The sequence below is a fragment of the Oratosquilla oratoria genome, chromosome 8, assembly GCF_046742065.1.
Source record: "Oratosquilla oratoria isolate Oo_2021 chromosome 8, ASM4674206v1, whole genome shotgun sequence".
Taxonomy (NCBI): Eukaryota; Metazoa; Arthropoda; class Malacostraca; order Stomatopoda; family Squillidae; genus Oratosquilla; species Oratosquilla oratoria.
The window spans coordinates 17,780,062-17,807,304 of record NC_134784.1 but is presented as its reverse complement, the minus strand read 5'-3'; the positions used below and the strand labels follow the sequence as shown (position 1 = coordinate 17,807,304).

Here is a 27,243-nt window from a genome sequence, read left to right as displayed (position 1 = left end):
ATCTCTTCTGTAGCTGTCTTTCTTGATTTTCTTTCCGTGTCCTCTTGTATTTCTATCATCCCATTTTATCAGATTCTCTCTTATCAATAATTTCTATGCCTTTCATGATTCTGTAAATAGCTATCAAATCTACTCTCTCTCTTCTTTGCTCTAGTGTCTGTAGTTCAAGTTTTGCTAGTCTCTCTTCATATGATAGTTTTGAGAGTGTTGGTGCCAATTTTGTAATTGCTCTTTGTATTCTTTCAAGTTTTTTTATACATTTTTTTTTGTACTTGGTGACCACATCATTGCAGCATATTCCAATCTTGGTCTTATCAGAGTGATTAGAATTTTCTTCTCCATTTCTTCATCCAGGTATGTAAATGCAACTTTGATTGTTCTTATTAAATTATAAGTTTCTCCAAAAATCTTATTTATATGTTTCTCAGGTGACATATTATTCATAACAATGACTTTTTTTATTCCTTCTTCTCCCAATTTATATGATCCTGTTATTCTGTTTTTGCTTTTTCCAAATTCCATTATACTACACTTTTTAGTGTTGAACTCCATCTTCCACTTCCTACTCCATTCCCATACTTTATTTAAATCACCCTGTAGTGACTCACAATCTTCTTCCGTGTTCACTTTTTTCAATAATTTTGCAACATCTGCAAAGAAGCTCATATAACTTTCAATTTCTTCATCCATATCGTTAATATATATAGCAAACATTATTGGAGCCAGAACTGTTCCTTGTGGAACACCGCTTATTACGTCATCCCATTTTGAGTGTTTGTCTCTTATCACTACTCTCATTTTTCTTTCTTGCAAAAAGTCTTCCATCCATTTAAGCTGTTTGCCCTATATATTCCTACTTCTGTTTCTAATTTCTTAAGCAACTTCTTATGTGGTACTTTGTCAAAAGCTTTTTTTTAGGTCTAGAAATGCACAATCGGCCCATCCAACTCTTTCTTGTAATATATCTATTAGCCTTGAATAGAAACATATTAAATTGGTGACGCATGATCGTCCTTGTCTAAATCCAAATTGCCTTGGATTTAGCATGCTGTTTTTTTTCTAAATATTTTACCCATTTACTTTTGATAATTCTTTCACACATTTTTGCTATTGTACTTGTTAGAGAGACTGGTCTATAGTTGGTAGGGTCTTCTTTATTACCTCCTTTATATATAGGTACTATATTTGCTTTTTTCCAATCTTCTGGAACTTTTCCTTTTTTCAAGGAACTATTTATTATGCTATGTATTTTGTCTGCCAGTTCATTTCTGCATTCTTTCAAAATCCAGTTTGCTATTTCATCTAGTCCATGCAATTTTCTAACATCAAGATTACTCAAGTGGTTCAATATTTCATTCTTTGTTACTTCTATTTCTTTCATAGGGGGGACTTTCTCTTTCCATGCGATCTTTTTCGTATATATATATATATATATATATATATATATATATATATATATATATATGTTATTAAAAGCAACTCTGAGTTCTGTATTACAGATTTATTCACAACATTTTCTTTTCATCTCAGTAGTGTTTTTATTTCTTGTGACAGGATATGAATAACATTTCCATAAATACAGTCCATCTTGATGCAGCCTATTCTTCTGTTACCCTTGTGGCTTTCTGAATGCTAGAACTAATGCATTTTCTTGATTGTATTCTAATATGCAGAAAGTGGATACACTCCCCTAAATATCCACCACACCTATACACCACTAAGATATCCTTTCCACATCAAGGGCACCCCTACCAACCCAATCTTCTACACTATTGCAATCTCTATTTATCAAGAATTCAATAAATATCTATATAGTGCTTATCCTTTTGACAAAGGAATTGCAGACCTGCATTTCATCATGAAAATATCTTTTACCCAGTTCTTTGATTAACACTCAAACCAACTAAAAGTGATCAAACCCCATATACATACATGGCTATCTTTATATCAACATAACCAAAAGGACATTCACACTTCACACATGGTTACCTTATGACAGGAAATGGACCCCCCCCCCCCAATTGCCAATGTAAAGCCTCCTTTTATTATCACACATTCTGCTAGACTGCCCAATCTGCATAATACCCTGCATTAACTACCTACTTAGTCATTTACCCCTCAAACAGTACTGACTACACTAAATCCTGGGCAACAGGACATCAATACCTTTATCATCTTTCCATGAGTTTCTACAGAGAACTGGACTACCAATCAAACTATAAATACCCCTAATTAACTAAATTAACATATGAAATATAAGATGTTATATGCCAGTGGTACGAAATTTTCCATGAGGATAGAGGTATTGGTAAACTACAGACTATAAATTTAAATGAATACTAATTATAAATAAAAAAAATTACCTGTCACAGCCTTTAGTCTGGCCTTTCAAAATAAGAGAAGGAAGTTGTTGACAACTGGGTGATCCATGTCTGCTTGTTGCATGCTTGTTACTCTGTAAGAGAAGTATTTGATGTAGGTTATATTCAGCTACTTTATCATATACTAAAGTATCACACACTATTCATATTTTAAACCTACAATTCCTTCAGAGTCTGGTGTCTCTGATCCATCTCCTTGATGGCGCATAGGCATCCTTGTCATTTTATGGAGGTGGTGACATGAATCATGCACAGGAGAAGATTCTGATGATGGCCAAGTGTCCCGTAAGGGGTGTGCGTTTGCTGTCTCAGGTAGTAAGCTTGTTTTTGAACCTTTTTGTTTTCTGAAAAAAGCATAAGAATATAAGAATACCTGTTGCTTATGTTCTATAGGAGATAGAAGAGTTTTTTTTTTAATACTTTAGGTAAATGAGAGTAAATAAATGAGATTTTATCATGAAGAGTCTGAGGAAATTATCTTCTGTCTCACAAACTTCAAGGTACTTTGCAGAAGTATCCATAGTTGCATTTTAGTAGCTCATCCACCCTACTCTCTCTTTATCAATTATAATCATGATTGTCAAAGCAAAGTAAGATTTACAACATATATTGGTAAAGACTTTTATGGAGAGAGAATGGAGGGGAAGGGGGAGAATTTGATACTCAGATGTAAAACATATCATGAAATCAATATTTTCCATTGTATATATGATAATTTATATGTAGCACTTCTTTCAAATGCTAACTATATGTGGTATACATATAATAATGGCTGGCATGAGTGATTGCAAAACCAAAAATCAGCAACAGTAACTGATTTCATAATGATTACCTGTTACTAAGGTGTTTGCCTGGAGAAGAGATTTGTGCTGATGTAAGTGATGATCCCAGTGATGTCAATGAGCTTTTTAATGTTCGGGGACATGCATTAGAGTAGATGGGTGACCTTTGGGCACTTTGACAGTGCAAGTCTGTTATGCAATGCTTCCTCTTCATCATCCTCCCAGTAAGAGAACTTCTGTTTTTACAGGTTTGTTCCATATCTGATTCCTCATCTGTTGGTAAGCTCTCCTCACTTGATGAAAGGGCCTATAAGCAATTAGACAGTTTAAACCTTGACCAACTCTAGTGATATAATAATTTTTCCATCCAACATGTTGAACATAGGCAAGACAACTTAAGTCTAATCCAAAAAGAAAAAAAAATATATAGCATTAGTAAAATATCTCTAACCCAGTGCTACTGTGGCATAATCCAAAGTAAAATATGTATAATATATCAAAGCCAAGGGGTTCACTTAAACAATTTTAACCCCTCTGCTATGTAAGCATTTCACAAGCTCAATAAAACTGTCTTAGTCAAAATAGAAATTATGTTGTCAAAGTTATGAAGTTAATCATAAATTATTTGCTCATCTATGCTATAGATGTAGTTGTAAACACTTTGTGTGGAGTGTATATATGTAAAGCTTAAGGTTTCTGTCTATATATCTTTTTGATAAGTGTAAGGATGCAAGTGGTCTTGACTATATCCTTGATGGAGTCAGGATGCAATTTCATTGTTGGTTTGTGGAAACAATCCAACTGGTGTGACGTCACGACATGCGGAGTTTTGTGTATGCTACAAGTGGCCATGTTGGCAATATTTGGGGTACAAATACCACCTCCTTTACCACTGAGAGGCAGAAAAGAGCAGGAGATGACCAGTGGACCCCCCTTTGGCCACTTCTGTGAACCACTGGACATGCCTTATTCTAGTCTGTTTCTGTTTACATAGCTGTGTTTTGCCTGTGTTTTGATACATACTGTTTGTGGCATTTTGAAGGAGTGTTGCTTATTTAACTTTACTACTTTTGTTGATTTTATTTATGTAGTTAAACATTCTACTTTAATGCACATTGCTTTTGTGGCTTGTGGTCATTAGCATTGTTTGTTTCTTTGTTGTTGACTTGTATCTCTTATTTCTGTTCCTTCTGTCCTTTCTTTTGTTATGATGACTTCTATTCAAGAGCTCAAGAATCAAGCTGTTGACTTGAACCTAAACAGCAAGCATTGGAATATGATGAACATGATTGCAAATGCCAAATTAGGGTCCAGTTAGCTGAACTCCAAGCTAAGGAAGAGGCAAAGATCCAGCTGCCCAAAATTGACATAGACAAGGAGATCAAGTTGGTTTGTGTCTCTGCATTTCAGTAGTCCTCTTCTACTCTATTCAATTATCCGATAAGTCATCCTAAACTCCTTCTATTGCAGAATGGCAAAGATATTACTTCCTACCTTAACTATTTTGAATGGGGTGCCAAGTTACTCAAGGTTAGCCCAGATAGCTATGCAGTAAGATAAGGAAGCTTACTTACTGGCAAGGCTGGTGAAACGTACACTTCTCTGTCTGCTGATATCACCCAAACTATGACCTGTTGGAGAGAGCCTTATTATCTGGATTTAACATGACTCCTGATGGTTACCGTGATTTCCAGAACACCAAGATTTCTACAGGGTAAATGCTTCAACAATTCTCTTTCCATCTGACCAGACTGTTCTAGGCATGGTTGGAATCTTCAAAAATAGGTAACAGTTTCGAAGAATTGAAGGACTTTATGATCCTTGACCAGTTCTTGTCTTCCTTCCATCCAGACTTACGTGCTTTTCTTAAGTAACAATGACCCACTACTTTAACTGAAACCATTCAACTAAGTGATGACTGGACTTCAGCTCACCCTATTCTTCCTTGAACTTCAGATCTTACCTTCCAAGCCATCTCTCCCTAAGGTTCCACCAAATTCTACTAGTGGCTCTATCACCTATGACGTGTCACAGTTGTGGAGAGGTTGGACACATTTGCCCTTGTTGGCCTAGGAATCCCATTGCCTTCAAAGATGGCTCATATGCTAAGTAGCCATATACGGTAGGATTCTGCCTATCCAATTGAAGTGTCCTTCATTTCCAAGCCTCTGGTACCATCAATGGGGTTTTGGTGACCATCATCATTAGAGACATCTGTTGTTCCTGTGTGGTTGTATCCGATGGTGTGTTACCTGATGCTGATTTCTCCAACTGCAGAAAGGTCTTCATTGCTGACTACTTGGGATGAGTAGATGCATTTCCTCTCATGTCTTGTTAACTTCAATGCCCTTATTATGAAGGTTGGATGGACATCAACAGAGCTCCAATAAATTTGCCAGTGTCTTGATTGGTGACATTCCAGGACTTAAGGATTCTAATAAAACTGAATGTTTGCCTTCCTCAGCTGATGACAACACTGTCTTCTACCACATGGACTCTACTATTCAACATCCGATATGTGACTCTTGGCCCTCACCAGAACCCCATAAATTATGTGCAGTCCTGACCAGAGCTGGTAACATATTCAACCCTTAGCCCTGCCTTCTCTACAGCCCCTCTTTGTTACACCTGATGATTTCAATTACCTTCAGACTCCATGTGAGATGCTCTCTACTACTAGAGCTAAAACAGCCTCAGACAACGTTTGCGAGTATAGTTATCTAAAAACGAGCGTCTTTTTCGACGGTCGTCATAAATGACGCACGTCACAAAGACGCTCCGTGCGTAGGCTCTCTGAAATTACCAGGATGACGTGCAACGCCCAGGCGCCATAATGATGACCGTCATTTTAACGCTGCGTGTATTTACCTAGTTGTATTTACCTAGTTGTATTTTACGGGAAGGGGAGCTATGCTCGTGGTGTCCCGTCTTCATATCTCACACACCACTTTCTCATCTAACTTGTTCCAACTGTCTATTACTCTGTGAGGAAAGCTGTTCATTTTCAGATCTCTTCTATAGCTGTTTTTCTTGATTTTTTTCCGTGTCCTCTTGTATTTCTGTCATCCCATTTTATCAGATTCTCTCTATCAGTAATTTCTATGCCTTTCATGATTCTGTAAATAACTATCAAATCTCCTCTCTCTCTTCTTTGCTCTAGTGTCTGTAGTTCAAGTTTTGCTAGTCTCTCTTCATATGATAGTTTTGAGTGTTGGTGCCAATTTTGTAATTGCTCTTTGTATTCTTTCAAGTTTTTTCATATGCATTTTTTTGCACTTGGTGACCATATCGTTGCTGCATATTCCAATCTTGGTCTTATCAGAGTGATTAGAATTTTCTTCACCATTTCTTCATCCAGGTATGTAAATGCCACTTTGATTGTTCTTATTAAATTATAGGTTTCTCCAAAAATCTTATTTATATGTTTCTCAGGTGACATATTATTCATAATAATGACTCCCAGGTCCTTCTCATTTTCTACTTTTTTTATTCCTTCTCCCAATTTATATGATCCTGTTATTCTGTTTTTACTTTTTCCAAATTCCATTATACTACACTTTTTTGTATTGAACTCCATCTCCCACTTCCTACTCCATTCCTGTACTATATTTAGATCTCTTTGTAGTGATTCACAATCTTCTTCCGTGTTCACTTTTTTCAATAGTTTTGCATCATCTGCAAAAAAGCTCATATAGCTTTCAATTCCTTCATCCATATCATTAATATATATAGCAAACATTATTGGGGCCAGAACTGTTCCTTGTGGAACACCGCTTATTACTTCATCCCATTTTGAGTGTTGATCTCTTATCACTACTCTCATTATTCTTTCTTGCAAAAAGTCTTCCATCCAATTTAGCAGTTTGCCCTGTATTCCTCCTTCAGTTTCTAATTTCTTAAGCAACTTCTTATGTGGTACTTTGTCAAAAGCTTTTTTTTAGGTCTAGAAATGCACAATCAGCCCATCCATCTCTTTCTTGTATTATATCTATTAGTCTTGAATAGAAACATATTAAATTGGTGACGCATGATCGTCCTTGTCTGAATCCAAATTGCCTTGGATTGAGCACATTGTTTTTTTTCTAAATATTTTACCCATCTATTTTTGACAATTCTTTCACAAATTTTTGCTATTGTACTTGTTAGAGAGACTGGCCTATAGTTGTTAGGGTCTTCTTTATTTCCTCCTTTATATATAGGTACTATATTGTACTATATTGTTTGTTTTTATGTTTGTTGTTTACAAATCTATAAAATAGTTTTGGTTGATCTTTACATTTTTCTATGACATCTTTTTCATATTTTCTCTTTTCCTCTCTGCACGCTTGTACATATTCATTTCTATAACAAGTATGTATTTTCCATTTTTCTGGTCTTCGGTTTTTCTTCCATTTGGTCAAAGCTTTGTCTCTTTTGTCTTTTATCTCCCTACAACTTTTGTTGTACCAGTATTTTACATATTCTATTTCTTGTTTTTGTCTTGGGACATACTTTTCTACTCCTTTTTTATAGATTTTTGTCAAAATATTCCATTTCTCTTCTACTGTTGTATCTTCTTTGTGTATTCTTTCCCAGTTTTCATTTTGGAAGAATTCTCTTATCTTATCAAAATTTGTTTTTTCATACATCAATCTTCCTTTTCTATATTGTTCATTTCTTTTCATGTATTTTTTCTCATTTAGTTCTAGTTCTATCAATATGTGGTCACTTTTGCCTATTGGTGCCTGGTATTCTATCTTTTCCACTATTTTAGGTTCTGATGTGATTATTAGGTCTAGTCTCGATGGTTCTTCTTCATTTCTATACCTAGTGTTCTCTTGGATCCATTGTGTCATTGTGTGGTCAATAATCATCTCAAGTAGAACACTTCCCCATGAGTCTTCTCCACCCTTTACAGTCATCTCTTTCCAGCATATTTCTTTGCAATTATAGTCGCCCATCATAACTATTCTTCCTCCCTCTTCCATTATCTCGTTTAGTGTTACTCTTGTGTCTTCTAACATGCTTTTATGTTCATTCTCTTCCCATGAGGCTGTTTTTGGGGGCACGTAGTTTATTACAAACTTTCTGCTCTTCTTATCTCTATCTTCTACTTCTATCATTATCATCTCTACTCTATTGTTCCCATATGTGACTCTCTTCACGTTTATATCCTTCTTAGTCAGGAACATAACTCCACCCCCTTGTTTTATCTTTCTGTTTCTAATCCAATAATTATATGCATTGTGTCCTATGCTGTTGGGTGGTAGTGGGCCTTTTAATTTTGTCTCAACAATTCCCATTATGTCCGGATCTTTTTCTTTCAGATATTTGTTCAGTTCATTCAGTCCTGTTATTAATCCATCTATATTTGTGTAGGATACTCTCAACTTTCTGTTATTTCCATTGTATTCTCTGTTTCTTTTGTGTTTCTCTCTTTTATGTTCCATTTCTTCAATTTCATATTCACTACTCTCCAGTAGAATTCTTGTTTTTCTGTCTTCGTTCTGGTTTCGTTTTTTTTTTCTTAGCTTCATGTCTCTTCCTTATTTCCTCCTCTCTTTCCTCTTTATTCATTTCCCTTTTTATCCATACCTTTTTATATTGTTCACTTGTTGCTAGTTTCCCTGTTTTGGATAAGATATTCTCAGCCGTAGTTTGTGACCTGAATTTAATCTTAATTGGTCTGGTCTTGTCTGTACTATATTTCCCTAGCCTGAATTTCTCTTCGATTTGTTTCATTATTTCTGGTTCATCTTCCTGAACTAATTCTAGTAAATTTCTTACTTTTTCATTTTCCTCTTTGATTCTTGTGGTTCTATCTGGGTTATGTTTCTCTTCCATTCCTAATATAATTATACATTTCTTTTTGTCAGCTAAGTCTCTTACTATATTCTCCTTCTGTCTCATCACTTTAATAACTGAGTTTTCAGTTTGTTCATTCATTTGCTGTCTGATTATGTCAGTGAATGCAACTTTGCTATTTTCTTGATTTTTTTCCAACCCTCCTTGTTCTCCTTATTATTCTCCTTTAAGACTTTATTTTCATCTTTTACTTCTTTTAACTGTTTTTTTAATTCTTCAATTTCCTTAGTTAAGTTTTTGTTCGCCTTCTCTAGTTCTTCCAATTTTTCAACTCTCCGAATAATATTGTTAATATGACCGAACCTACGCTCCAAGTCCTCGATCATCTTATCGAACTTCTCTTCTAGTCTTGTCAGTCGGGGGGGGTTTGTGTCCCCCCCACCCTCTTTAAATCCCTGGAAAATGTTCTCATCACTTTCTACTGTATTGCTCTTGTCTATACTTCTAATCTTTACATTTTTATTAGACATTTCATCGTCGTCGGGGGGCCTTTTGTTTACCTTTCGCCTGTCTGCCTGGGCCAAGTCTACTCCTTCCTCATTTCCTTCCATTTCCCTCAGTAATCCCTCCCCTTTTCCTCTTTCCCTACTTTCCTACTACTCCACAAGCAATTTCCCCCCCACCCTGTAAATACAATAGGCACTTCTCTTTGTGTTGGGATCCAAAAACTTCAATTTTCTTCAGAACGTCTTCTAAGCCGTCCGTTCGTTGAAGTGTGTGTGTGTGTGTGTGTTCATTGATAGGTCGAGAGAACATAGTTCCTCGTTTTGCCTTTACAATAAGTAATCAGTCATGCCCCCTTTTATTGTCTTTCATGTTACTTTTCTTATTACAATATATATTCCTGATCTTGCACTCTGCTCGATCTTCTTTACATTTGTTCCATTTGTGTTCCTTATCTGCATAATCATCCCTGCTATTTCCTAGTTTCTTCTCTCAGAGTCTTCATGCAAAACTCACCTCATCACCAGATGTATAAGAATTGCTGGCATCTGCAAGGTATTGAAGGCCAGATCGTTCACTTGTCTCAGGAGTAACATCACTGCTACTACCCAGAAATTGTGTCTCATGTCCTGTTCTCACTATTCCTCCTCGTAGAGCCACTCGACGTATGGTCATGACACCTGGTGCCTCACATGGGCTGTCTGGCCCAAAGTACATCCCCTGTGGAATGAATGCATGGTTATGTCTGCACAAAGAATTACAGGATGAAATTGCATAACTCCCAAGTAAAGAAAATACAAAGAAGTACAGCTTCTTAATTAGAGTAATACAGAATAACAGGAGGGTGAAATAGATCTTCAACAGAAGTAACAGAGGCAAAATTCATTAAGGATTTTATAATTTACAATGATGATGCCCAATTAATTATTTGTTGTCTTGAACTTCTTTCACTAAAGACCTGCAGCTCCACAGCAGCCAGCAACAGTCTTCAAGGTCTCCCACTGCTATTCCCAGTATAAATTGTGATGTAAGAGTTTGGAACTGCTTTAATCCAGTAGCAAGAAGAATAAGGAGAACAGTTGTCAATTAGCAGTTCTTCTTCTTATGTGAAAAGTTGTTGGAAAAGTTGTTGTTGTCATTCCCTTTACTGTCTAGCCAAGCAGTCCTGTTTCCCTTTTGTTGGCATATACAATGCAGTCTTCCATAATGTGTTGCATAGTATGGAGTGGAGTTTTACATTCTGGACAGTTGTCTACAATGCAATTATCTAGCCTCTTTTGGTAGGTCTGGCATGCAGCAATGTCTTTCAGTCAATTGATGGAGCAGTGAGCGATATGATTATGGATATGCTTTTGGAGGCTGGTGTCTGGTGGTTGTAGAGGAAGATAATAGAGTATTAGTGTGTGATATAGGTATTTGGGTGTTGTCTTAATGTTTCTTAGCATATGAGGGTACTCTGCTATGTAGTGTAGTGAGTGTGCTGTGTTTGTGGAGGCTGCAGCAATTGTTTGTGTGCCTCTCATGTCATGGGGATCTTTGACTGAGGACTTTCATTTCATGGTGTAAATGGTCTGTAGGTGTTGTATTTGTGTAGCCTGTAATTGTTTTTAGGGCTTTGTTTTGAATGGTCTAAAGGGTTTTGTAGCATGTCTTAGTGAGATTAGGGGCCCATGCGGGGCTTGTATAATTCATCGGTGAACGTATGAATTGTTTGTGTACTGTATTATTAGTTTCATTGTTTTGTCCAAATGTTGTTCCTCCAATTGATTTAAGCACATTAAATCTGGGAGTGCATTTAGTCCTTATGATTGTGATGTGTTTTTTTGAATGACATGGATGTATCATATTGCATGTCAAGAATCTTGGGTGTATGAGTGTGTAGTATGGGAGTGTTGTTGAAATAGTGGTGTGGAATGTATTTGTGTTCCGCTGTGCAGTTGGTGAGAAGTGTGGGTGCAGATCTGGTTGGGGCTATTTTGCAATTTGTAGTGAACTAGGTGCTGAATGTATTGAGGTATGGATGGTTGTAGTATTTCTGCAGCTTTGTCTGCATTATGATGTGTGCACGTATTTGCTATGTAGTGACGTAGTCTGCGTAAGAAGATATTTGTATTTCTGAGGTGTTGTGTGGTGGTATATCATGCATGTATAGATTAAAGAGTGTGAGGGATTGAACTGAGCCCTGTGATACTCTATTCCTAAAGTTTCTGGTGTGCGATGATTGGCCATTACATGACACATAGACATTTCTACCTGCCAGCCATCTTTTGGTATTATTATGAATATCTGTTTTATATAGCCAATTTTGTTTGCAAGATTGTGATGGGGGACGGCATCGAAAGTTTTACTGATGTCTAGTGTTGTGAGAAATGTTATATGTGGGGGCTTATCTGAAATGATGCCATCAAAAATTTCTATGTGTGAGGTTTATCAGAAAAGTGTTTGTGGAGTGTAGTAGTCGAATCTCGTCTCTTCCTATAGCCCTATAATTTTCTTCTCCCATCGAAGTAATTTTCACAGCACCTCCCATATCTACAATCAGTCCTTCCTGCTTGATAAAATAATAATGATAATAATAATGATGTTCATAATGATATTATTCAGCTGAGGAAAATATCTCATTCCCCAAAGGATTAAAACCTTTTTCGGTTAAGCAATTACTCTATTTTTTTTTTTTTTTTATTTTTTTTTTTTTTTTTTTTTTTTTGCTACTGCTCAATGGTTTTACTTTGATGAGGAATTAAATGTCACATTATTCCGAAGGAAGTCTGCCATTTCCCACAAGAAAATGTGTAGTGTCCCCATTCGTATCGTGTGAGAACTTATTTTATTCTGGCTGCTATGAGACTAATTTCTAATCTCTTCCTCCCCACCCCCAGCTTTTCTGAAGGAATCTCTTCTGTACCAGATTTTTTTTTTTTTTTTTTAAGGTTACCATCAGGCTATTTCTCCTGTGGCACCCCTTCGGTGACAGAGGGGATATAACCCATCTTAATTCCTTCTATTCCAGGTGGTTGGTTGATGGCAACCCCTCACTGGCGAAGGGGTTGGGTGCACATATCTAAGGTGACATCACGCTAACGTCGAAGTTATATTATGTTCATCAAAAACTAATTTCTTTCACCTTACCTCTATATAAGCAGGATCTTCATCTTCGAGTTCATCAATGTCTTGCACAAGTGTCTCCTCTTCAAGAATAGATGCGAGAATTCCAGAACGCGGTCGTTTTGACGTAGATGAAGGCGTCGAAGGTGGTGGAGCAGGAGGGTCAGCATCACCTTTCCAGTGTTCAAAGAGTTTCCAGCACACTAAAGATCCCACACCAACCAGGAATATCACACTACCAGCTCGAACTGAAAGAACAGTCGCATTAGCATCTGTCCATTAAGACCCTGTAAAACTTATTTAAGGCATCTGATGGATTCGCAGTTTGGGTAACTAGCACAATACAAACTCAAATATAGACAAAAACCATTACTTTTTCAGAATGTGGATAAATGTAATGGTAACAATAATAAAGGTAATGATGATAATAATGATAATAGTAATGATAACACTAATAATGATAATATAAAAAATACAGTAACAATGGCAATAATAACAATGATAATAATTAGCAGGACCCGTGGAAATTCCACTGTTATTCAACTTAGGTTTCCGAAGGAGTCTTTGAAGTCTTCCGAAAGCGTCTCCTTAGTTTTCTTGAAGATGACAAATCAACATGGAAATCGTGATACATAGGACCCGTGGAAATTCCACGATTATTCAATTTTGAAGGTATCCGAAGGAGTCTTCAAAATCTCCCGAAGGAGTCTCCAAAGGAGTCTCCGAGGTAGTCTTCAGGAGTACCAATTAACATGGAAAGCGTGATGCACAGGACCCGTGGAAATCCCACTATTATTCCACTTTAAAATCTTCCGATGTAGTCTTTAAAGTCTCCCGAAGGAATATTCAAAGTCTCCTGAGAGAGTTGTGAAAGTCTCCCGAAGGAGTATTCAAAGTTTCCCGAAGGAGTCTTCAAAGTCTCCCAAAGGAATAGCCGAAGGAGAATGCGAAGTAGTCGTCAAGAGTACCAATTAACGTGGGAAGCGTTATGCACACCACATGTAGGTAGGTAGGTGCGTATGTACGTAGGTACAAGCGTATTGATATCATGACTAGCAGGAATCGTGGAAATTCCACGGTTATTCTACTTTGGAGTCTTCCGACGGAGTCTTTGAAGTCTCCCGAAGAAGTCTTTAAAGTTTCCCGAAGGAGCCTTTAAATTCTCCCGAATGAGTCTTGAAAGTCTCTCGAATGAGTCTTGAGAGTCCCAAGAGTATTTAAAGCCTCCCGAAGGAGTCTCCAAAGGAGTCTTCCAAGTAGTTTTCAAGAGTACCAATTAACATGGAAAGCGTGGTGTGCAGGACCCGTAGAAATTCCACAGTTATTCAACTTTGAATTCTACCGACTGAGACTTAGAAGTAGTCCGAAGGAATCTTAAAAGTGTCACGACGGAGTCGTCAAGGTCTCCAGAAGGAGTCTTGAAAGTCTCATGTAGTTATTCTTAAAGACTCCCGAAGTAGTCTCCTAAAGTAGGTAGGTACGGTACTAGCTTACTGATATTATAATAATAACGATAATAATAATAGTAATAATAATTATAATAATCTATCTACTCATATACCAAGAGTTCTTTCACCCATATAAGGGAGGTAGCTAAGTCAGAGGCCCGTACCTATTCCCATCCACTTCACTCTCCTACACCACCCCTCCCACCTCTCCCATTTCAGCTCCTCATGAATGACGGATCATCCCTACATCCGCCAACTGCCCTGGGTCAAACGCAATGCAGCAAGACACAGCACATTCACAACAAGGCCTATTCACTTAACCAGCGACCCCTCTCTCCGTCTCCTCATACAGAAAAAGAGAAGCACCCCACCTTCACCCCTTCCTTCCTTTCATAGCAATATCTTCCATACACGGTCATTCTTCACTCATTCCTATCTCCTGCCTTCTCCCTCCCTTCCTCAACAGGTATTCTCCTCTTGCTCAGCGCCTCCTTCACCCCATCCATCCATCTCATCCTCGGTTGTTCCCGCAAGTTCATTGCCTCCACCTCTGCTTTCCACACTCTTTTTACTAATCTTTCTTCACTCATTCTTTCCATGTATCCGAACCATCCCAATAATCTTTCATCAGTCCTATCTGCCATCTCTTTTTCCACTCCCGTTCTCCTCCTCGCCTCCTCGTTTTTCTATCCAACCTAGTAACCCCTACCATACTTCTCAGACATTTCATCTCAAACACATTTCAACATTTCCTCATTGCCTTTCTTGAATCCCAAGTTTCTGCCCCATATAATGCCGTCGACACAATCACCCCTTCATACAATCTCCTCTTTGCATCCATTCCCAGTTGCCTATTTCTCATAATACTTTTTAATCCCCCAAGGCATTTACTTGCTTCTCTCAATCTACAATTTACCTCCACCTCCATTCCTCCCTTTCCTGCCACATGTGACCCCAAATACCTAAAGCTATTCACTTCCTCCAGCCTCTCTCCTTTTAGACTTACTTCCAACTCACTGCCATCCTCTACCCTTGTACATCTCATCACCTTACTTTTACCCACATTTACCTTAAACTTTCTCCTATCGCATACCTTTCCAAACTCTGTCACTAACTTCCTCAATCCCTCCTATGATCCTGCCACAAGGGCAGTGTCGTCAGGAAACAGCCATGGCGACATGACACAGCCCTGACGCACTCCCATATTTACCTCAAACTACGCATCCTCTCCATTTCCCACTCTAACATAGGCTTTACTACTCGCGTAAAAACTCTTGACTGCCTTTAACAGCTTTCCTTCAATTCCATATGTCTGGAAAACCTCCTACAGTGCCCTGCTGTCTACCCTGTCATAAGCCTTTTTCCAAGTCCATAAAGGCCCAAAAAACATCCTTACATTTTCCTAAAACTTTCTCACATATCTACTGTACCACAATAAATTGAGCCACATAACCCCTACCTTTACTAAACCCACACTGTTCCTCACCAATTATTCTGTTCCTCTCTTAATCATTTCAATGAAATCCCTCCTATAAGCCTTCCCAAATACACTCAACAAACTGATCCCTCTGAAACTACTACACTCACATTTGTACCCTTTTCCTTTGTAAAGCGGAACTATACAGGCTTCCCTCCAGTCCTCCGGCATTCTACCCTCCCTTAGACACACATTAAACAACCTCACCAGCCAATCCACTATTACTGTACCTCCCCTCTTCAGACACCCCGCATGACACCCATCTAATCCAGGAGCCCTACCTGTTCTCATATTTTCTTATTTCTCCTCATTTTCCTCTCTCATTACCGTCTTTTTCTTAGAGCCTCCCACTGATACTACCAATCCCTCTCTATCCTCCTCCACATTCAACAACTCTTTAAAATACTCGGCTCATCTTCCCCTTACTACCTCCTCTTCCGTCAAGATCTGTCCATCCGCGCTTCTTACCCTTTCTTCTTGACTCACCTCCCCTACTCTCTCGATTTCCTTCCAAAACTTCTTTGTATTTCTTTCAAAATATTCTGTCATACCCCTTCCCCATTTTACATCTGCTCTTTTTTGCATCTTTTATCTTTTGTTTTGCTTCTCTTAATATTATTTTATACTTCTCACATTTTTCTCTCATCCTATTTTGTAACCAGTCCCTGAATGCTCGCTTCTTCTCTTCCACTACCTTCTTCACTTCATCATCCCACCACTCATTATCCTCCCTTCTGTTCCCTCCCATCCTACTTGTTCCACATACAATCTTTGCGCACCTTGTCATTTCTTCCTTGAAACACTCCCATTCCTCTTCCACACCTACTTCCACTCTATCCTTCACCACCTCCCATACTTCTCTTTCAGCTTCTCCTTGTACTCCTGCTCCTTTTCCTTTCCATTCAAACAGATTGCTCTAAGCACTTCCCTTCCTTCTGTTCTTTTTATTTTTTCCATCTATCCTCCACTCTCAACTTAGCTTTCACCAAAAAATGATCTGATATTCCCCACTCTCTCTTCTAAGAACATTACATCCAAACTCTTCCTACTCTCCTCCTGGGTACCATTATATAGTCCATTAAAGCCCTATCTACCACCCATCAATCAACCACTATCTCCCCTATGTACTTATGCTTGGCCTTTTTCCTAAACTCTATTAGCTATATCATCAACTCTTTGTAGACACATCTCTACCATCTACTCTCCACACTTCCCAACCACTCTGTCTATTGGCTCATCTCCTACTCTAGCATTGAGATCTCCCAATACCATTGCATTGAAATTTCTCCCTAAACCTCCCATGCACTCATTTAAATATATCCAAAAAGCCTTTCTTTCTTGTACACTCTTCTCACTACCAAGCCCATATTCAATTACAAAGACCCACATCTCCCTTCCAAGTTTCACCTTCATTCACAACCTTAACCTCCTTCCACTCCATCACATGCTTACCTATCTCTTCACTTACTAGTACAGCCACCCCTTCTCTCCCTCGTCCTCTCTTCACTCTCGGCACCCCACTACACTCCCAAATTCAAACTCACCCCTCCCTTTCAACTTAATTTTACTTAATGCCAACACATTATCCATCTTCCTTCTCACAAACATATTGCCTATCTCTTCCCTTTTACTCTCCTCTGTACCACACCCACGCACATTAGAAGACACAAACCTTAGGAAACAGGTTGGAAAGCTCCCAGATTCTCTTATGCCTTTTATATATATATATATATATATATATATATATATATATATATATATATATATATTTTTTTTTTTTTTTTTTTTTTTTTTAATAAATGTCCCATTGAGGAAGGACGGAAGAGGACAGAAGACAGGGGTGAATGGAGAATGGTTGTATATGGATGATGCTGTGATACATAAGGAGGAATGGGTAGGGGATGGGGGGTGAGGGAGTATCTGTGAGAAATAATTTGACGCAGCCAGAAGGGATTTCTCCCCGTCTTCTCCTTTTCTGCATGAGGGGACAGAGAGGGGGGGGTCGCCGATTTAATGAAGCGGCCTTGTTGTGGATGTGCTGTGTCTTGGGACACTGCTTCTGACCCAGGGCAGTGGGTGAGATACAGGGATGACCCGTCATCCAGGTGTCAAGATAAGAGGGAGGGAAGAGGGTGGAGTGGAGTGTGATAGGGATGGAATGGATGGGAGTGGTTTTTATGCCTTTATTTTTCGGTTACCTCCCTTATAAGGGGGAGAAAACCCTTTGGTATATGTATGTATGTAATAATAATAATGCTAATAATAATGATGATAATAATAATAATAATAATGATAATGATAATAATAATAATAATGATAATGATAATAATAATAATAATGATAATAATGATAATAATAAACAATAATAATAATTATAATAACAATGATGCATATACCAACAGCTTTTTTACTATAAGGGAGGTAACAAAAATGAAAGACATAAATCCACTCCCACCCATTTCATCTCCACACACTCCACTCCCATTCACCACCCCTCCCCCCTTTTCTTGGTGTGTGTGTGTGTGGCGGGGGGGGGGGGCTCCTGGATGACGGGTCATCCCTGCATCTCCCCCACTGCCCTGGGTCAGAAGCAGTGTCACAAGACACAGCACGTCCACAGCAAGGCCACTTCATTTAATCGGCGACCCCTCTCTCCGTCCCTCATGCAGAAAAAGAGAAGACGAGGAGAAATACTTTTGGGCTGCGTCAAAATATCATTCACACATATTCCCTCACCCCTCCCCATCCACCACACATTCCCTTCCATGCATCACAGCATCATCCATACACAACCATTCTCCACTCACCTCTATCTTCTGTTTTTTCCCTTCCTTCCTCAACAGACATTCCCCTCTTTCCCAATGCCCCTTTTAATAACAGTAAGTACGATTACAAGTTATTTGGAAATTCGTTAACAAAAGTGGATAGTGAAAAAGATCTCGGCGTAATTATCAGTAACGACCTCAAATCATCCAAGCAGTGTATTTCAGCCTCTGAGAAAGCAAATAAGATTCTGGGATTTCAAAAGTCCATCACTCATTAACAAGTTACATAAATCGTTAGTTCGTCCACATTTGGAATATGCTGTTCCCGTATGGTCACCGAATCTCATTAAAGACATTGACAGACTGGAAAAAGTACAACGGCGAGCCACAAAACTGATTCCAAATATCAAAAATAAATCATACGAAAATCGACTAAAACACATGAATCTGTTTTCCCTAAAAAAAAGCGTAGACTCAGAGGTGACTTGATACAGGTCTTTAAGATTTTAAAGGGAATTGAAAACATCAAAAGTGACCAAATTTTCACATTGAATGAGAATCAGACAAGAAACAATGGTCTCAAACTGTCCGGAAATAGATTCAATTTGGAAGTGGGTAGAAACAACTTTGCCAACCGTGTAGTTAATGAATGGAATAAACTTCCTGCACAGGTAGTGCAATGTAGTTCAGTTCGAAGCTTTAAGAATCATTTAGATAAATACCTAAGTAAGATGCTGTAATGATTATAATTCATCTTATATTATTTGTTTTTGTTTTGTTATCTTTTGTCTGTCTGATTTTGATTTATTATTAGTTATATGTCAATTTATTATTATTTACTATTTACCTGTTTGTTTATTATTTAACTATACCTATGCATTTATTTATGTATTTTATTTGTTATTTACATTATTATAGTTTTTATTTATTATTTTATTATTAATATGATTTTTTTTGCATCCGACCTAGATATGGATCAAAAGGTCTCCTGTCGGTATGCTCCGCCTTTGTAATCCTTTGTAATCCTTTTACCCCATCCATCCATCTCATCCTTGGTCACCCCTTCATATTCACACATTTCACCTCTGCCTTCTACCCCTCTTTTACTAATCCTTTTAAACTCATTCTTTCCATGTGTCAAAACCACCCCAATACTCTTTCATCAACCCTATCTCCCAGTTACCTCTCCACACCCGCCCTCCTCCTCACCTACTCGTTTTTCACTCTATTCAGCCTAGTAACCATACTTCTCAGGCATTTTATCTCATCTTCCCATCTTCTCTTCTTCTGCATGAGGGGACGGAAAGAGGGGTTCGCCGATCAAATGAAACGGCCTTGCTGTGGATGTACTGTGTCTTGCATATTGCTTCTGACCCAGGGCAGTGGGCGAGATGCTGGGATGACCCGTCATCCAGGAGGTGCTAAGAAAAGAGGGTGGAGGGGAGTGGAGTATGTTGGGGATGGAATGGGTGGGAATGGTTTTTATGCCTTTGTTTTTTGGTTACCTCCCTTGTAAGCGGAATAAAGCATTTGGTATATGTATGTACGTGTATATATATATATATATATATATATATATATATATATATATATATATATATATATATATGTATATAGATAGATAGATAGATGTATATCAGATAACGATGAAATCGTAAAGCGTCTGTTTTATTTCACTTTTTCATCAACTTTCTGCACCAAACCATCAGTAATGAGTGAAGGTCGTCCACTTCGTTCCTCATCATGCACATTTGTACGGCCATCTTTAAAAGCTCTCACCCATTTCCGCACCATCCCATCACTCATAATGTTTTCTCCATACACTTCACTGATCTGACGATGAATTTCAGCCGCTTTCACGCCTTTAGCAGTAAGAAAACGAATCACAGCGCGTATTTCACAGTCGGCGGCATTCTCAATCGGAGGAGGCATTTCAAATACTCACAAACTTAAACACGGTCAGATGATTCCGTAATGGCGGCTGTGGCTAGCCAAGAGATAGCGGTACACAACGCGCATGCGCCAAGTGCCGACCGCAGCGCCACAACGGCGGAATTTCAAAACGGTACTTACTTAAAAAACACGCCTCGTGTGTGTGTATATATATATATATATATATATATATATATATATATATATATCACTTGGACAAAATGTAGTAGCACATTTGTAAAAAAAAAAATAATAATAATAATCACGAAGAACCCACATTCGGAATAAAAGGAAAATTAGAAAAAAGTATAACTTCTATATCTCGGCCAATAACTATAGCCCTCTTCAGGAAAGTACAAGTTACAAGAATTTGTAGAGACATAAATACAATTAAGATATGAGTAGAAAGGGAACAGGCAGAGCTAAAAACATGACAATCTGCCTGTTCCCCTTCTACTCATATCTTAATTGTATCTATGTCTCTACAAATTCTTGTAACCTGTACATACCTGAAGAGGGCTATAACTAGAAATATAGAAGTTATACTTTCTTCTAAGTTTCCTTTTATTCCGACTGTGGGTTCTTCGTGATTAATATATATATATATATATATATATATATATATATATATATATATATGTATATATGGTATATATATATATATATATATATATATATATATCTTGGGATGGAGAGGGGGGGTTCGCCGATTTAATGAAGCGGCCTTGCTGTGGATGTGCTGTGTCTTGCGACACTGCTTCTGACCCAGGGCAGTGGACAAGGTGCAGGGATGACCCGTCATTCAGGAGGTGCTAAGATAAAAGGGAGGGTGGAGGGGTGTGGAGTGTATTCAGGGATGGAATGGGTGGGAATGATTTTATGCCTTTTTCTTTTTGGCTACCCCCCTTGTAAGGGGGGAAAAGCCTAGGTATATATATATATATATATATATATATATATATATATATATATATATATATATATATATATATATGAAATTTGCTAGTGAACAGCGACATCAATCAGATAATTTTTATGACCGTCGCGCAGAGGATTCGAACCTGCTGCTTTGGGACTGAAGAGGCTCCATCGCCGCTCGCCTTAGACCACTCGATCACTGATGATTGATAATGTGTGAACTCAGAATCTAAATGGTTCCCGAGATTTGGGAAAGATTTGGGTTGCAGCTAGCGACTTCCCCAAATCTCGGGAACCAGTTAGGTTCTGAGTTCACACAGTTTTAATCATCAGTGGTCGAGTGGTCTAAGGCGAGCGGCCAGCTAGCGACTTCCCCAAATCTCGGGAACCAGTTAGGTTCTCTGAGTCCACACAGTTTTAATCATCAGTGGTCGAGTGGTCTAAGGCGAGCGGCGATGGAGCCTCTTCGGTTCCAAAGCAGCACGTTCGAATCCTCTGCGCGACGGTCATAAAAAGTTATCATATATATATATATATATATATATATATATATATATATATATATATACACATATACTTATCCATATATATACATACATATATACAATATATATATATACACACACACACACACACACACACACACACACACACACACACACACACACACATTCTTTCAACAAGAAAACTGGGAAGAAATATACAAAGAAGAAACATCAGTGGAAAAGAAATGGAATATTTTGACAAAAATTTACAAAAAAGGAGTGGAAAAGTATGTCCCAAGACAAAAACAAGAAAAAGAATATGTAAAATGCTGGTACAACAAAAGTTGTAGGGAGTTAAAAGATAAAAGAGACAAAGCCTGGACCAGATGGAAAAAAGACAGAAAACCTGAAAAATGGAAAATATATACCAGTTATAGAAATGAATATGTACAAACATGCAGAGAGGAAAAGAGAAAATATGAAAAAGAAGTCATAGAAAAATGTAAAGATCAACCAAAACTATTCTACAGATTTGTAAACAATAAACTGAAAAACAAACAGGACTTGGAGAAATTAAGACAAGGGGGAGTTGAATACACTGAGGAAATGGAAATGGCGGAAATTATGAACAAACATTTTAAATCAGTGTTTACAAGGGAGAACATACAACCTGAAGAGATTGAATGGAAAGAGAAAGTCCCCCCTATAGAAAAAATAGAAGTATCAAAGAATGAAATATTGATACAATTGAGTAATCTTGATGTCAGAAAATCCCATGGACCAGATGAAATAGCAAACTGGATTCTGAAAGAATGCAGGAATGAACTGGCAGACAAAATACATAGCATAATAAGCAGTTCCTTGAAAGAAGGAAAAGTTCCAGAAGATTGGAAAAAAGCAAATATAGTACCCATATATAAAGGAGGAAATAAAGAGGAACCTACCAACTATAGACCAGTCTCTCTAACAAGTACAATAGCAAAAATTTGTTAAAGAATTATCAAAAATAGATGGGTAAAATACTTGGAAAAAAACAACGTACTAAATCCAAGGCAATTTGGATTCAGACAAGGACGATCATGCGTCACCAATTTAATATGCTTCTATTCAAGGCTAATAGATATAATACAAGAAAGAGATGGATGGGCTGATTGTGCATTTCTAGACCTAAAAAAAGCTTTTGACAAAGTACCACATAAGAAGTTGCTTAAATTAGAATCTGAAGGAGGAATACAAGGTAAATTACTAAATTGGATGGAAGACTTTTTGCAAGAAAGAAAAATGAGAGTAGTGATAAGAAACCAACACTCAAAATGGAATGAAGTAATAAGCGGTGTCCCGCAGGGAACAGTCCTGGCCCCAATAATGTTTGCTATATATATTAATGATATGGATGAAGGAATTGAAAGCTATATGAGCTTCTTTGCAGACGATGCAAAACTACTGAAAAGAGTGAAAACTGAAGAAGATTGTGAATCACTACAGAGAGATCTAAATAAAGTACAGGAATGGAGTAAGAAGTGGGAGATGGAGTTCAATACAAAAAAGTGTAGTATAATGGAATTTGGAAAAAGCAAAAACAGAATAACAGGATCATATAATTTGGGAGAAGAAGGAATAAAAAAAGTAGAAAATGAAAAGGACCTGGGAGTCATTGTTATGAATAATATGTCACCTGAAAAACATATAAATAAGATTTTTGGAGAAACTTATAATTTAATAAGAACAATCAAAGTGGCATTTACATACCTGGATGAAGAAATGGTGAGGAAAATCCTAATCACCCTGATAAGACCAAGATTAGAATATGCAGCAACAATATGGTCACCAAGTACGAAAAAATGTATAAAAAAACTTGAAAGAATACAAAGAGCAATTACAAAACTGGCACAAACACTCTCAAAACTATCATATGAAGAGAGACTACAAAAACTTGAACTACAGACACTAGAGCAAAGAAGAGAGAGAGGAGATTTGATAGCTATTTACAGAATCATGAAAGGCATAGAAATTACTGATAGAGAAAATCTGATAAAATGGGATGACAGAAATACAAGAGGACACGGAAAGAAAATAAAAAAAGACAGCTATAGAAGAGATTTGAAAAAGAACAGCTTTCCACACAGAGTAATAGACAGTTGGAACAAGTTAGATGAGAAAGTGGTGTGTGCAAAAACAATACATTAATTTAAAAATTGTTTAGATAAAATGAGAAATGAAGACAGGACCCCACGAGCATAGCTCCCCTTCCCGTAATATACAACTAGGTACAACTAGGTAAATACACACACACACACATATATATATGTATATACAGTATATATATATATATGAATATATATATACTGTACATAGATATATATGTATATATATATATATATATGTATATATATATGTATATATATATATATATATATATATATATATATATATACATGTGTATTTACCTAGTTGTATTTACCTAGTTGTAGTGTCTGTAGTTTAAGTTTTTGTAGTCTCTCGGGTGGTAGTGGGCCGTGTGTGTGTGTGTGTGTGTGTGTGTGTGTATACGAGGAAGGCGGAAGAGAAAGACACGGGTCTGGGGCCGAGTTTATTCCTGACCAGTTTCGCTTATAGTTTTTTTCAAGGGGCAAAATTATTGAGAAAGGTAATTGAGGCCTCATACATAGCTACCGATGACAACATGAACTACAAGTAAGGGGGCATAAAATGGTCAAATTACATAGCGAAAAACGCAGCTATTAGTAGTAACACAAAGACGACTTAGATCGGTGGAGAAACGTCCGATGATCTTTTGACCGGCAGGTTCCACACTTTCTACACTCACGTAAGTTTTCTCATTAATTTTACATTTTTACTCATCTTCAATACATGATTTGGGAAACTCATTTTATTTTATCTTATTTTATTTATTTATTTTTTATTTTCAATGAATTAATTGTTTACAGGTCTCTGTCCACCCACCCGCGTCCCTTGCCCAGTTGGTGGAATTGTGGTATCGGGCCTATTATGTATACTGTCAGCGTTATCCAGGAGCATCAATCCTCTGAAGAGGCTGTAAGCAAAACCGGTCAGGAATAAACTCGGCCCTAGACCCGTGTCTTTTCTTCCGCCTTCCTCAAACCTGTCACAACGTCTCAACATGTATATGTACATACACACATATACCAAAGGCTCAAAGGCTTCTTCCCCCTTACATAGGAGGTAGCCAAAAAACAAAGGCATATAACAAGTCCCACCCATTCCATCCCCTACATAATCCACTCCCCTCTACCCTCTACCTCTCTTATCTTGGCACTTCCTGGATGACGGGTCATCCCTGTATCTTGTCCACTACCCTGGGTCAGAAGCAGTGTCCCAAGACACTGCACATCCACAGCATGGCCGCTTTAAGATTTTAAAGGGAATTGACAACATCAAAAGTGACAAAATTTTCAAATTGAATGAGAATCAGACGAGAAACGATGGTCTCAAACTGTCCGGAAATAGATTCAATTTGGAAGTAGGTAGAAACAACTTTGCCAACCGTGTAGTAAATGAATGGAATAAACTTCCTGCACAGGTAGTGCAATGTAGTTCAGTTCGAAGCTTTAAGAATCATTTAGATAAATACCTAAGTAAAATGCTGTAATGAATATAATTTATCTTATATTATTTGTTTTTGGTTTGTTTTCATTTGTCTGTCTGATTTTCATTTATTATTAGTTATATGTCAATTTATTATTATTTACTATTTACCTATTTGTTTATTATTTAACTATACCTATGCATTTATTTATGTATTTTATTTGTTATTTACATTATTATAGTTTTTATTTATTGTTTTATTATTAATATGATTTTTTTTCGCATCCGACCTAGATATGGATCAAAAGGTCTCCTGTCGGCATGCTCCGCCTTTATAATCCTTTATAATCCTTCATTAAATCGGTGACACCCTTCTTCGTCCCCCCATGCAGAAAAGGAGAAGACGGGGAGAAATCCCTTCGGGCTGCGTCAATTTATTTCTCATACATACTCCCTCACCCCCATCTCCCACCCACTCCCCCTCATGCATCACAGCATCATCCATATACAACCATTCTCCATTCACACCTATCTTCTGTCCTCTCCGTCCTTCCTCAAAAGACATTCCCCTCTTTCCCAATGCCCCTTTTACTCCATCCATCCATCTCATCCTAGGTCGACCCCTCATGGTCACTCCTTCTACCTCTGCCTCCCACACCTCTTTTAATATTCTTTCTGCACTCATTCCTTCCATGTGTCCAAACCGTCCCAATACTCTTTCATCAACCCTATCTCCCAGTTCTCTTTCCACCCCTGTTCTCCTCCTCACCTCCTCATTTCTAACACTATCTAGCCTAGTAACCCCTATCATACTTCTTAAGCATTTCATCTCAACACGTTCAAACTTTTTCTCTTATATTCCATATTTCTGCCCCGTACAGGGCTGTTGGTACAATTCTTCATACAATCTCCTCTTAGTATCCATTCCCAAATGTCTATTTCTCAATACACTTTTTAATCACCTAAGGTATTTACTTGCTTCTCTCAATCTACTTTCTACCTCCACCTTCACTCTCCCTTTCCTGCCACATTCGCACACAAGTATCTAAAACCATCCACTTCATCCAGTCTCTCTCCCTTAATACTTCCAGTCTACTGCCACTTTCTCCCTTTGCTCATCTCTTCACATTACTTTTATCCACATTTATCTTCAACTTCCTTCTTTCGTACACCTTCCCAAACTCTGTCACTAACTTCCTCAATCCCTCCTCTGATCTTGCTACAAGCGAAGTGTCGTCTGCAAACAACAACTAGCTTATCTCCCACTTTTCTATTTTTTTCACCCTCTCCAACCCCTTACCCACTACCCTTGTATTCACCTCTCACACCACCCCATCCATGTATAAATTGAACAGCCAGAGCGACATTGCACATTCCTGACGAAGTCCCACCTTTACCTCAAACCACCCACTCTCTCAATTTCTAATCCTAACACAACCTCTACTACTCTCGTAAAAACTCTTGACTGCTCTTAACAGCTTTCCTCCTATCCCGTATATCTGTAATACCTCCCACAGTGCTTTACTGTCTATCCTGTCTTAAGCCTTTTCCAGGTCCATAAAAGCCCAAAAACCATCCTTACCTTTTCCTGTAGCTTTCTCACATATCTGTCTTACCACAAAAATCTGATCTATACAACCCCTACCTGTCCTAAACCCACACTGTTCCTCACCAATTACTCCCTCTGTTCCTTTCCTAATCCTCTCAATCAAAACCCTCCCATAAGCCTTCCCAACTACACTTAACAAGCTGATCCCTCTGAAACTATTATACTCACATTTGTAACCAATTCCCATGTAAAGTGAAACTATACAGGCACTCCTCCAGCACTCTACCCTCTCTCCAGCAAACATTAAATAACCTCACCAGCCAGTCCACCATCACTGTACCTCCTTTCTTCAGACATTCTGCATGGCATCCATCCAACCCAGGTGCCTTACCTGCTCTCATAATTTTAGCAGCTGCCTTCAATTATCTTTCCTTATTTCTCCTCCATTTTCCTCACTCATCACTCTCATTTTCTTAGCGCTTCCTACTACAACTACCTTTCCCTCCCTATCCTCCTTCACATTGAGCAACTCCCTAAAACACCCTT

General features: G+C 37.9%; 2 protein-coding genes across 9 annotated transcripts in view; one reads left to right on the top strand and one right to left on the bottom strand.

Moving 5' to 3' along the window:
• Window positions 1-25,548, top strand: part of LOC143027614 (uncharacterized) — a 146,371-nt gene extending 120,823 nt beyond the window's left edge. Inside the window, exon 2 of the mRNA XM_076188977.1 lies at window positions 24,530-25,548. The gene's annotated coding sequence lies outside the window, so the exon portion shown is untranslated. The remainder of the gene's footprint in view (window positions 1-24,529) is intronic.
• LOC143027610 (uncharacterized) overlaps window positions 1-27,243 on the bottom strand; it is a 327,317-nt gene that overhangs the window by 250,685 nt on the left and 49,389 nt on the right. For all 8 annotated transcript variants that reach the window (XR_012966618.1, XR_012966619.1, XR_012966621.1 and 5 more), the window contains 5 exons: window positions 12,581-12,804; window positions 9,968-10,171; window positions 3,214-3,470; window positions 2,542-2,725; window positions 2,364-2,455 (listed from right to left, as the gene is read on the bottom strand). Coding sequence is in view for 3 of the 8 variants with exons in the window: in XM_076188969.1 (XP_076045084.1) it covers window positions 2,364-2,455; window positions 2,542-2,725; window positions 3,214-3,470; window positions 9,968-10,171; window positions 12,581-12,804 (961 nt within the window). In the remaining 5 variants the exon portion in view is untranslated. The remainder of the gene's footprint in view (window positions 1-2,363; window positions 2,456-2,541; window positions 2,726-3,213; window positions 3,471-9,967; window positions 10,172-12,580; window positions 12,805-27,243) is intronic.